The sequence below is a fragment of the Narcine bancroftii genome, chromosome 10, assembly GCF_036971445.1.
Source record: "Narcine bancroftii isolate sNarBan1 chromosome 10, sNarBan1.hap1, whole genome shotgun sequence".
Lineage (NCBI taxonomy): Eukaryota > Metazoa > Chordata > Chondrichthyes > Torpediniformes > Narcinidae > Narcine > Narcine bancroftii.
The window spans coordinates 63,919,828-63,933,420 of record NC_091478.1 but is presented as its reverse complement, the minus strand read 5'-3'; the positions used below and the strand labels follow the sequence as shown (position 1 = coordinate 63,933,420).

Below are 13,593 nucleotides of genomic sequence, written 5' to 3'. Positions count from 1 at the left end.
TACTTGGACCCTTGTGACACCGGAAGTGGGCCAACAATGTCAACATGCACGTGGTTGAATCTGCGCTGCAGTGGCTGGAAAGGGTGAAGTAGCACCTTCACATGTCTTTGCATTTTGCAGATTGGCAGTCCATGCATGGCTTAGAAAATGCAATTTTTCCATGCAGCAGGAACGATAGGGCGAGGCTGACCTGTGGAAACATCACACAAGAGAGTGGTACCTTGTGGCTCAAAGGCTATAACCTCGAATTGCAGGCTCGTGACAGCAGTTCTATAAGCTGGGAGTTTTTCATCTTGGCGCTCAGCTTTGGCGAGCGCCATGTAGTCTACACCTGGGGAGAGAGCACATACTCTCGAACGGAGGAATGGGACAGGGCATCAGCCACCACATTACTCTTACTGGAGATATGTTTAATCCTTGTTGAAAACTTTGCTATGTAAAATAGGTGGCACGCAGACCAGGGATCTGCTGCCTTTGCAAAGATGAACATAAGTGGTTTGTGGTCAGTAAAAACCGTGAAGTCCTTGCCTTCCAAAAAATAGTGTAAGTGTCTGACCGCTAGGTACAGAGCTAGCAGTTCTCTTTCAAATGTGCTGTATTTCATTTCTGGAGGGTGGAGATACCTATTAAATAACGCAAGAGGCTTCCATTGTCCATTGGTGGCGTACTGTTCCAAGACCCCGCATACTACTTCATCAGACATGTCTATCGACAAGGCAGTTGGTGCATCCACTTGTGGATGGACCATTAATGTTGCCTTCGCTACGGCATCTTTGATCTGCTGGATTGCTACCATTGTCTCCTTTGTTCACTCGAGTTCTTTGTCACCACTGGACATGAGGTCGAAGAGGGGTTTCAAAATACGAGCTGCAGAAGGTAGAAAGTGGCGATAGAAATTGACCATCCCCACAAGGTCTCCAGCCTTCTGTGGCTTTGGACACCATATGTCGTGGGGAAGCCCACAGGTTATGATTCCAAGTTCCTCCATTTTGCAGAACTCTTGTTTTGCAAGGCGTAACTTGTCGGGTGGCAGGCGTCGGGCTTGGGTGTGTAGAGGACATCCTTGGGTGAGGATGTGGTGTACAACGCCATGTTTGGGGGTGGCAGTGGAGATCAGGGGAGTGACAATATCCGGAAACTCCACAAGAAATTTGGCAAATTCATTGTTCAAGTACTCCACAGCATCTAGGTGTGGGGCAGGTAGTTTGGCTTTTCCAAAGCGGAGAGTCTCAGTTCACCAACCAACACCCTTTTAAGTCCATCATCTGGGCTCTGAGGAAGTTGGCATCCAGCAACGGCCGGGACAGCAGCAAGAATGAACTTCCATGTGAACTGATTGTCACCGAATTTCAGGGGTACGAATCAAACTGCTATTCACCACAGTGAGCGCTGGACCCACACTCCTGGTATGGCAGTCAAAGCCTGAAAGAGGAAGGACACTAACCTCCACACCTGTGTCAACTAGAAATTTGTGCTGGGAGAGTTTGTCCCAGACGTAGAGAAGGCTGTTATGGTGGCCAGCCGCCGTAGCCATTAGTGACAATTGGTCATGGTGTTTTCCCAGAAAAGTGCAAGGGGGTCAGCAGCGGCAAGCTCCAGAACCCCAACGTTGATGGAAAAACACCAGGTCAGAGTCATGCTTGTCCAGGGGAATGTGCACCTTCATCTCCGGTACCTGTGGAACCTGGGCCTTTGGGTGTGACGCAGCACTAACTTCTGTGCACCTTGCTTTTTTGCACACCATAGAAGGTCTGCACTGGTGGCCACTGTTCGAGGGTCATCTAAATCCTCATCAGCCAGCATGAGGCAGATGTCTTCTGGCATATGCTCTAAAAAAAACTACTCGAAGAGCAAGCAAGGCCTATGGCCGTCTACCAGTGCCAACATGTTGCTCATTAACTCCAAAGGGTCACAAATCCCCCAGGCCATTAATAGAGAGGAGCCATGCAGCTCATTCACACCATGAGAGACTGTAAATCCAAAGAAGGAGGGCATTTAGGGCTTCGTACTTGCTGAGAGCTGGTAGGTCCCAAAGGAAATCCACTACTCAACCAGCCGTGTTCTGGTCGAAGGCACTTATTACATGATAGTACCTAGTGGCGTCCACTTCTATCTTGCGAATGTGGAACTGTGCCTCAGCCTTCCCGAACCAAACTTCAAGTTGAGTGGTCCAAAAGTCAGGCAGTTTGAGTGAAACCACTGCATTGTCCATGTTGGGCCCAAAATCCATTTGGGCCCTTTGGGGTCACTAATATAGCAACTGTGTCACAGTGTGAAATGAAGAACAAGAAAATGATCAGACGTAGTCAAGTTGAAGTTCAGTAAAAGTAATTTACTCAGTCACACGCAGCTTTGGAAAACCCCACACGTTCCAAATGACAACTCCTGAGGCAGTTTGATCAAGTCTCAGATGAGCCACTACAAGGTGACCATGGACAGATATCATGTATATGCTTATAAAGTGGTTCAAAATTCTGTCAGTTATACCATCCTCTTTACTAGCTAATTTTACACTGACATTTATTATAAGAATTAAACATTATGTTCAAGCACTAAATGATTGCACATATAGTAACATAAATAACTTCTCAAAGCACTGTTTTCTTGAAAAATCATCATCATGGCTTGAGTTCATGAACAAAGATTTAGGAAGGGGGCTGTTCACGTTTGCTGCAGGCTCACTGATGGCTGATGATGTCAATGCGGGACACACATGCCCAGGCGCAGCGGATGGAAGGGAAATTCTGTTCTGGGTTTGGTGCTGCTGTATCACAGTTCTTTCTCCATCTCCTTTTGACCTCAAGGCCAACCCTGCATGTGTTCTTGAAGGAGGAGACAGACTGATGAATGATATGTCGCCAGGCCACACGAGCGGAGGCTAGAGCAGACCACTGGCAATGGTCAATGTGACAGGCACCAAAGGATTACTTCAGAGGGGCCTTGTACCTCTTTTTCGGACCCCCTCTGTCACAGCGGCCAATGGAAAGTTGGGCAGGCAATGATCTTCCTAGAGATGTACCGTGCCCAGCATAGCTGCATCTTCATCAGCATGGACTCAATGCTGGTAACCTCCACCCATTTGAGGACTTCAAAGTTGGTGACTAAGTCACTCCAGTGGATGTGAGGGTTGTGCGGAGACAGTAATGGTGGAAGCGCTCAAGGAGTTGTAGGTGGTGATGATAGGTGACCCTATGACTCAGAGCTGAACAGGAGGGTGAACAACAGCCCTGTACACACTTTCTTCAGAAGCTTGTTGTTCCAGACTCTTTTGTACTGAAAAATAACTTACTGATAAACATAAAATAACTTCATCAAGAACAAGTGGACAGATTTTACACTTAGTATTTGGGCACAAAAACTGAAGTGAGCATTGACAGTTTAGCTCCAAGGTTGCAGGATGAAAGTCTACCCCATTACACCAGTGTAAGAGTCTGTCTATTCAGAAAAATAAAAATGAAATATGAGAATTGTTATGCTTTTGGCTTAGATGTCTTCATATAATGTACACTACTTGTAATTTCTATCTTACCTGCTGGATCAGTCCAACAAAAAGATGAATCAAAAAAATCTGGAACACAGGAGAAAGTTTTGAAAGATTTTCAAATTACTGCAATAACTTTTAAGGAAAAAGTAAATACAGTTTGAAGATACTGGTACTATTATGCCCATTCACCTCACCACATTGCTTTTCATAAACATACTGCCATCTGAATCACTGCTTGTCTAAAACAAAGAAACAATTACTTTGAGTTCAGAAAAGTAATGCTTGTACGACTACAGGGGACTTAGCTATTTCCATACCACCAATAAGAACAACTCACAGAATTGTTAGAGGGCCAGGACTTTCTCTGACACATGGCAGGAGAGTTATCAAACAAATCTTGATACTAAGAGATGGCATAAAAATAAGGCAGGCAATCATGATTTCAAAATGATGTTTTATGGAGTGATGATTGGTTTCAAGGAGAGAGGCAGGGAGAATATTCAAAAGCTTAGGGTTTTCATAGCTAGTGGCAGATCTTACTATGAAGTCCTCATTATAATAAACACCTAATCCCCAGTGCACCATATGCTGAAAGAAGAGTTGAGTCAACAGAATATTATGTAGCACCAGCAGCTTTCAAAGGATGTTACATCAATTGTGAACAATTTGAGCATATGAGCAACTCGGGTTCACATCTTGTGCTGTCTGTATGGAGTTTGTACATTGTGTAGGTTTTCTCCAGGTAGTCTGGTTTCCTCCCATCTTCCAAGGTACAGAGTTAGTTGGGCAGCACAGGTTTCATGAGTTGGAAGGGCTTTCTACCCTGCTGCATCGTTAAAAATAAAAATAGTTAATAGGATGATATTCAATGAAAATCCATGATAGCAGAGCCAAGAACTTGAATTTAGAAGATCAATATTAAACATCTGCATTAATCTTCAGCCAGTTGAGTCAATTGTTTGATCTACCTCAATCTTCTATTGAAGACAACCCAGCCAATTTGATTACTCCCACATGAAATTAAGAAATGGCCAAGTGCATTAGATACCTTAAAGACTTTAAATCTTGACAATGTCTTGGGTGGAGTGCTTAGGAATTATGCTCCAGAACTACTAGTGCCTCTAGCCAAGTATTCCAGTACAACTGCTACTAACATAGTAGACTATTCAGCCCATCAAATCCATGCAAACTGCCATCAGTTCCATTTGCCTAATTCTTATTTCTCTGTGACATGACCATTAACTCTCCTTTGATTAATTTTGATATCTGCCTATGTTGAGTAATTTCTACCAGCCATAACTTACTTTGGGATGTGGAAGGAAATAGAAAAACCCAGGGCAGTCGCTGGAAGTTAGTAATAATTTCACACTGATAACACTTGATGTCAAGATCTGGAGTTCTGACTGACTTCTGGTGTCATCCTGACAATATGGAAAATTGCCAGCTTCTGTGTCATCCACAAAAAGGAAAGATCAAGCTTATTTAGTCCATTGTTCTTTTCTGATTTATCAGCAAACTGACAAAAGGTGTTTTGATATTAATAGAAACTAATTCACCAAAGTTGTTAATCATTGCTCAGTTTGTATTGCATTAAGATAGTTCAATTCCAGACTTTTCAACAGAATTGGTTAAAACATGGACAGAACAGCAATTCCAGATATGAGGTGAAAGTTACAGCATTTGGCATCATGCAGCCCTAGTAAAACTGAAGGCAGTGATAATCAAGGGAAAACTCTTCAGCAGCTTAAACCATAGCAGCCCAAAGCAAGATAGCTATGAGCTGAATAGACTAATTATCTCAGCCTCAGCCACCTGATGGTCCTAAGCCTAGGCATCTTCATCTTTATCAAAATACTTCATTCCACCACAAAGTCAGAAATTCATTGTTCACTGATGATAGTGGATTCAATTCTATTCCTAAATCCTTAGCTAATAATGCAGTCTGTAGTCTAGTTCAGGCTTCTAATGAAAAGTGATAATACTTGTTCCACATGTGTGCCAGTTAATGTCCATTTTTTCAAGAACTCCAACAATCTATGGTTCTCCACTAATCTTAGTATTTATTGGACAATCCGATTTAGTGCTCCAAGAACAGGTCAAAGGGTTTTTTTTTTAAAACCAAAAATAGACTTTATTCACAATAAACTATTACATAAAGAACATTGTTCAATGTCTCTTCGCATCCTTAGTTTTGTATCTGAAAATTTCCATCATAGTACATTGTTACATTCATTTCTATTTAGCAGCATTGCACAACTATGGCACCTTGTCATTACAGCACCCCCCCCCCCCCAAATTGTTTCAGGGATTTATCCTCAATTTCAGCTCATCAATGCCCCATAACATAATGACTCTAGACTGTGATCTTGTAAAAAGTGTCCTTGCATTGGCTACACCAAGCCTCAATGCGTTCCTCAGCATATACTTCTACAGCCAAGAATGCGGCAGTCGGCAGCATTCCGGCACCAATATCTTCATGTGGTGAAAGATCCCAACAGGTTTCAAGTAGACCAGAGTGCATCTTTGACCAATTTGATGGTCTTCCAGCAGTTCAGGATGTCTGACTCTGTGTGTGAGTCCAGGAACAGCCCGTAAATCAGAGAGTCCTTTAACACGTTGCTGTTGCGGATGAACCATGGAGAACCCTTGCATCCTACTCCACACATTCTTGGCGAATTAGAATCACGATTTATTGTCATGAACAAGTCACGAAATACAGTGTTTTGCAGCAGAAGCATCGTGAAAACATACATATTATAACCATCTTGCAACATTACTATAAAAAAAGTAAAATAATAATAAGGCACAAAAGTAAGGCACTGTTTTTGGTTCATTGATTATTCAGGAATATTACGGCAGCGGGGAAAAAACTGACTATGATGTTCTGATGAGCAAGTCAAGGATCCATTTGTAGGGGGGGGGTGGGGTGGGGTGGGGGGGGCAGTACAGAGGCCCAGAGTTTGTAGTTTCTTAACCAGCACTGAGGGGAATGATGGTATTGAAGGCTGAGGTGTAGTCGATAGAGAGCAGCCGCTTATACAAGTTGATGTTTTCAAGGTGTTCCTAGAGCTGAGAGGAGAGCCAGCGATATTGTATCTGCTGTAGATTCATTGTGACAATAGGCGAATTGCAAGGGTCGAGATCTTTTCTTAGTTATGTTTTAATTCTGGCCATGACTAGCCTCTCAAAGCATTTCATCACAGTAGAAGTTAGTGCTACTGGGCGGTAAAGAGTTCAGACCAAAAATGATGTTTATTTGTAATTGACCTGGTGAGTTGCTCCAGCAATTTTGTCTAACTTCAATATACACTCCATCCATGCACTACATTTTAGTGCACTGCAACAATTTACAAAAGTCTCATTTGTAGAATTCCAATTTTTGCAAGTAGACAGATTCTACTACAACTGCCTTTCCAATGTAAATCTTATAACTTATTGATTCCAGCAGTGAACTTCATGATGCAAGTATGTTGGGACATCCTGTGAGTAACTTTGTATAAGCTTAATTTTAAAAAAGTACAATGCAGCTAAATTACAAACAGTTCCATCACTTTCTAAGATGTGATTCATTATTTAAGTTGTAATACACTTCTCAAGGAAGTGTGTAAAGAATTTTGGGGCTTCTGCTGTAGTAAGTAAGCTAACAAAGAGTTAATGCTTTAGTATAGTATGCAGCTAAGCAGTCACAGTTGCAGAGACTTCGCAGCCTTGGACATGTTGGGAATATGAAGTGCAAGATAATGGAATACCAGAATGTCTCCGGGGAAGACAAAAAATGATAGATCACAGAAACTGCGAAGGACAGGAGTAGCAAAACATTAGAATGCCAATTAGTGAAACTGCACATAAGGATCAGTCCAAAGAAATACATGTTATGTTAAACGAGGATGCCAAACATTATAGGAAAGGTGCCTCCTCTGTGTGTTGATTAATAAATATTCACTAGTGGAGGTCACATGATGAGGAGCGAGTAGCAGGACGTCGACCCCCAGAGCTCCTGGACCAGAAGAATTAAAAACAGTTTAAAAAGTCAGAAACAAGTATTAAAAAAAATGACAAAAACAAATAAATAAAAGTTCTTAGGCAACCAGCAAGGTGGGGGGAACAGTCGGCACCTGATCAAGCCCGCGTCATAAAGGCCAAGATGGTGACGTCAAGTAAAGGCCTGAAGCCCTGGAGCCCCTGTCGATGGAGGTCCGGCCACAAGGACAAGCGAGGCTCGCCCAAGACAACAGAGGAAGGTGAGACTAACCTGGGGAGGAGAGGCAGCACGATCTCCTGGCAAGCATTGGGAGACAAGGAGCCTGCAGAGGGATCTGAGCTTCATAGGGTAGTGGACATGGCATCCCTCACCCCCCACCCCGAGGACAATGAGCAAAGAGCGCCTAGGAGTTCAGTGCAAAGAGCAATGGAAGCGACTCACCTGGGGACGCAGTAGACCTCGGCCCTGCATTGGGAGATGGGTCCAGCAGCGACCCTAGCGAGGCTGACAGTGAAGAGGAGACTGGAGGCAGCATCAAGGGAGAACCGCGGGAATGACCTGAGACCCATGGAGGCAGCAAGCTGGCATTGGCAAGGGGGAGGGTGCACAGAGCCCTCATTACAAGATATCCTGTAGGCCATGGAAAGAATAGTGAGTGCCCAGGGACTTAAAGGAAAAAACAAGAGAGTTGTACAACAAAATGGATAGATGGAAAAGTCCCACAGCTGGATTATCCAGAAGGGTATCTGAACTACAAGAAAGAACTGGAGATAAAGAGGACAGAATAAACAAATTAGAGAGGGAGATTGCTGCATGGGAAGTGGAAATGGGATGCCTCTGGCAGAGGATCGACTCCTTTGAGAATCATAGCCGGGGGAACACCATAAAGATTGTGGGGTTCCTGGAGGATCCCATAGCTTCTTTTCATCATAGACTCCCAGAGGTCTTGGGAAGGGAGACATTTGGGGAACTGGTGGAAGTAGAGAGGCCTCATCTGACCTCCTTCGTGTGCCCAGGCCCAAGACAAAAGCCACACTTGGTGCTGGTGAAGCTCCTGCATCACCAGGACGAGAAGAAAGTTTTAAGGGCAGTGACAGACACGGCAAAAGCAAGGGGGAGACTGATGGAACTGGAGGGAAAAAAGATTATCTTCTACCCAGACATAAGTGTGGCCCTCCTTAAGCAAAAAAAATCATCCTCATTCAGCTCACATACTAGGGGTGGGGTGGCAATTTTGATAGGAAAGTGTGTTCTGGTGAGAGTGCAGAATGTGACTACAGACAGAACAGAAAGATTTGTAACGGTGCACTGTCAGATATATTCAGAATCCTGGACCCTAGTGTGTACGCCCCAACTTTTTGATGATGAAAAGTTCATACAGAGCACTTTATTAAGATTGACAGAAGGAAAGAACATCCTGATTGGGGGAGATTTTAATTTTTGTTTGGATCCTGTCTTAGATAAGTCAACAAAGAAAATAATTAAAACAAAGGCAGTGAGGGCTACTATTGGCTATATGAAGGAGCTGAATTGATAGATGTGTGGAGGTGGAAACATCTGAGAAAGAGGGATTATTCCTTCTACTCAAAACAATATGACTCTTATTCTAGAATTGATTTTTTTTCCTGGCTTTAGCCCACATAGAGGATAGGATAATGGAAGCTAAATTTATGGTGAGACTTCTCTCAGATCATTCACCTCTGACATTAACAACAGAAATGCCAGATAAGCAGGACATGGCATACAAATGGCATCTTAATATGTTGCAGTTAAAGAGGCCAGAGTTTTGTAGTTTTATAAGAACAGAGACAGACATATTCTGAGAGGCCAACTGTACCTCTACTCCAGATAAATTCCTCCTATGGGATATCTTCAAAGCATATTTGAGAGGTCAGATAATTGGATACACCAAGACAGTGAAGAAAGAATATATGAGGTGGATGAATTGAAACAAGAAATTACTCACTTAGAAAAGGATTTCCAAATATCAGACTCAGAGGACGCTACAGGGCTCAGCAAATAAGAAAATGAAATAAAATATGCTTCAAATGTCATAATACGGTCAAAACGGGGGCGTGGCAAGATGGCGTAGAGTCCAGACGTGCAATCTCGACCTCTCTGGCCAGACTTTTAAATACCTGTTTTTAAACCCTTTGTTTTCAAGTTTAAATTTTTTAAATTTTAGTTTAAAGTATTAAGGAATTATGGCCATGAATGGTAAAAAGATTAAACTTCAAGTTCAGAAGAAGTTACATTTTCGAAGTGCTGAAGATTTGGGGTCGAGACGACTTGATACAGCCCTAGGCTCAATCTCTTCATTGTCTAAACCCCAAAGATTGCCTGTGGGGGCTGGAAAAAAAACCTATTACTCACCAAATGAAGGATGGCGCTGGAATTACCCGTTCTCCGGAAGAAGGTGCCTGTTCCCAAGAAGTGGACCCCGATTTGGAAAGTCTTTTGATTTCAATGGAGGGAGCACACAGGAAGACAACTCCATTGTTGGAAATGCATCAGGTAGCATTTCAATCTGAAGAAATCATTTTTCTTTGTGAATTGATGAAAAAACGAGCTAAGGGGGGAGACCAGCGGCGAATTCCTGAGGAAGTCGGAGTGCCGTCACTGGGAGTCCAGACCCGCAGTGAAACTTTTAAAATGCCTTCTGTTGAGTTGCAGCAGGAGTTGCAGTTACCTTGTTCTGCCACTATGTCAGAGAGAGCAGAGCTGAGCTTTACTGAATCGTACTGTATGCAATTAAATGAAGTTATTCAAGCTGTTATAAAACCTTTGTTGACATCTCAAATGAATGAAATGGCTCAACTGAATGCTGGTATAAGTTCAGAATTAAATATGGTTAAGACACATGTGGATGCATCTTATGAAGGATTAAAAAAATTTCAGACTGCTTTTTTGGACTGTAAACAACAAGTGACTTCTAACACAGAAAAAGTGTTGAAGGTGGAAAAATCAATCATAGAATTAGGAGAACATGAGAAGGAGCTAGAAAGAAAAATAGATTACTTGGAGAATCAAAGCAGAAGGAATAATGTGAAAATTGTTGGTTTGCCAGAAGGTATAGAAGGACAAGATCCTTTTTGTTTCTTTAAAGACTGGATTCCGCAAATATTAGGGCAAGAATTTTTCTCTGGGGGATTGGAACTGGAAAGAACCCATAGAGCTTTAAGAAGAACACCCTCAGCTGGTCAACCACTGAGACCGGTAATAATTTGACGTTTTAGTTATTTGGACAGAGAAGCAATACTTCGACTTACACTACAAAATGCGAGACAACGACAAACCCCATTATTGATTCAGAATAGCAGAGTCTTTTTTTAAATCCTGATTTGAGTCAAGAGGTCATTCAACGTCGAAATCGATTAAATTCAGTTAAAGAAGTTTTGTGGCGTAAAGGTTATAAGTCTACTTTTCGCTACCCTGCAGTGTTGAAGGTGTTTTATGTTTTTTCGGTTTTTTGAAACTGATCGTGAACCAATGATTTTTGCTGATTCATTGCCAGATACAAGAGGACAAAGACGTAGTCCACCATTATCTCCTAAAGTAAAATCTGGTTATTCTGGAAATGGAAGAAATGGCAGAAATGGAAAAAATGGGAATGGAAAGAGTCTACCTCCTTCTGAAATGGGATCTTCGAGATTGTAATCTTCTGAATGAAAAGAAGAATTTTCTTCTATTTTTTTCTTTTGTTATTATGATATTTTGATGTTATTGACTGTTTGGCTGGGGAGGGAGAGATTTGCACTAAGTTCTTTACTAGTCATCAGCCACTGGTGGGTGACCCACACCCAATTTTTGTTTAGGGGATTACTACCTTTTGGTAGTTTCTTTTTTTTTTTTAAAGTTTTTAATTTGTGATTTTTTTCTATTGGAGGGCCTATATACGTTGATTTAAGTTTTTATATAAAGATATTATTGGTATTTAGTAATAATAGTAGATATGTTAAAGTTGAGGTTTGCTACTTTTAATGTTCGAGGATTAAATTAAGCATAAGCGAGTCTTGGTGTATATTAAGAAAATGAAAATTGATATTGCCTTTTTACAAGAAACACATTTGAATGTGAAGGAAAGCGTGAAATTAAAAAGGGACTGGGTTGGGCATGTATATTCTTCTTCATTTAATTCTAGAGCTAAAGATGTAGCAATTTTGATACATACAAATTTATCTTTTGAATTATAATCAATGGAGGAAAAGGCAGGATGTATTCTTAAATTGAATTGTAAGATTTTTAGTGAATTTTGGACTTTACTTAATATTTATGCCCCAAATGCAGATGATGAAATATTTATTTCAGATGCATTTTTATGTTTGGGTCAGGCTAATGATAATATTTTAGTTGGTGGTGATTTTAATTGTGTTTTGGAACCTTTATTAGATAAATCTCCAAAGAAAGTTAAAAAATCCAAGATGGCAATTCAGGTCCAAGCATTGATGAAAGATCTTAATTTAGTAGATATTTGGAGAGGTCTTAATCCGACAGAGAAAGAATTTTCCTTTTATACATCTAGACATGAATCATTTTCAAGGATTGACTTCTTTTTAGTATCAGCACATTTACATGGGAAAATACAACAAGTGGAATATAAAAGTAGGGTGATTTCAGATCATTCTCTGTTATATTTCACATATGAAACTTATGAGAAAATTCAAATAGCTTATCGTTGTAGATTTAATACAATGTTGTTAAAAATATGGAATTTATTGATTTTTTGAAAAAACAAATTAATTTTTTATGAAAGAAAATTCTAATTCCGTTCAAAGTAAGTTTGTATTATGGGATGCTATTTAAGCCTATTTGAGAGGAAAAATAATTAGTTATACTTCAAAAATAAAAAAGAATCGATTAAATCAGAGTCTTGCATTAGAGAAACAGATCGATGAGTTAGAAAAGGAATTTCAGAAAGATGCTACAGAAGATCAGAAAATAGAATTATCTAGGCTGAAATTGAAATATAATACTTTGCAATCTTATCAATTTAATAGGATTAATAGGACTAAACAACGGTATTACGAATGGGGAGAGAAAGCACACAAGGTATTGGCATGGCAATTAAAGAAAGAAGAGATATCGAGGACTATTAATGCTGTTAGACGGAATTCTCTTATTACTTATAAACCTCGGTGAGATTAATGATGAATTTTATTCATTTTATAAAAATTTAAATACATCTGAAGGAAAACAGGAAACTAGATTGATTGATATTTTTTTAAAATCACAGTTGAATTTACCGATATTAGAGGATGGAGATATGCAGAAGTTAGAAGAACCATTTACTGATTCGGAAATTAAAATGGCTATGCTGGAAATGCCAAAGAGTAAATCACATGGTGATGATGGATTTTCGGTTGAATTTTATAAATTTTTTTAATGATGATTTTATCTACAGTGTTTGGGGATGTATTATGTCAAATTGGAGAACATTATGAATTACCTGAGTCTTGTTCTAGTGCTTTAATTACAGTAATCCCCAAAAAAATAGAGATCCTTTGAAAGTATCTTCATATAGACCAATTTTGTTGTTAAATGTAGATTATAAAGTAATAGCTAAAATATTAGCGAATAGATTGGCTAAATTTTTACCAAAGTTGATTAATATTGATCAAACAGGTTTTATAAAGAATAGATATACTTCAGATAACATTTTGCGTGTGATTAGTTTGATTAATAGATTTCGACAATCTTTAGATCATCCGATGGTGATATCCTAAGATGCAGAAAAGGCATTTGAGAGAGTTGAATGGAATTTTTTGTTCAAAGTTTTGGAGAAATTTAAGTTTGGTCCTTCTTTTATGGGTTGAATTAGGGCTCTATATAGTAAACTGGTAGCTAGAGTATTGACAAATGGTTTGATTTCGGAATCTTTTAAGTTAACGATCAACTCGTCAAGGTTGTCCTTTATCACCAGCTTTGTTTGCGTTAGTGATTGAACCTTTAGCACAGTTGATAAGACAAAATACACAGATACAAGGTATGAAAGTTTTAGATGAGGAGTATAAAATTTGCTGATGATGTATTTGTGTATTTAATAAACCCAGCTCAGTCACTTTTGCATTTGAAGGAATGTTTAATACAATATGGATGTCTTTCTGGATATAAAGTTAATTGGGAAAAA

The 13,593-nt window shown here is 40.1% G+C and overlaps 1 protein-coding gene across 5 annotated transcripts in view; it reads right to left on the bottom strand.

Moving 5' to 3' along the window:
- LOC138744630 (diacylglycerol O-acyltransferase 1-like) overlaps positions 1–13,593 on the bottom strand; it is a 132,679-nt gene that overhangs the window by 41,606 nt on the left and 77,480 nt on the right. For 4 of the 5 annotated variants that reach the window (XM_069901078.1, XM_069901080.1, XM_069901083.1 and 1 more), the window contains one exon: positions 3,530–3,568. The exons of the other annotated variant lie outside the window; for it this stretch is intronic. In XM_069901078.1, the coding sequence (XP_069757179.1) occupies positions 3,530–3,568 (39 nt within the window). The remainder of the gene's footprint in view (positions 1–3,529; positions 3,569–13,593) is intronic. 5 annotated transcript variants of the gene reach the window in all.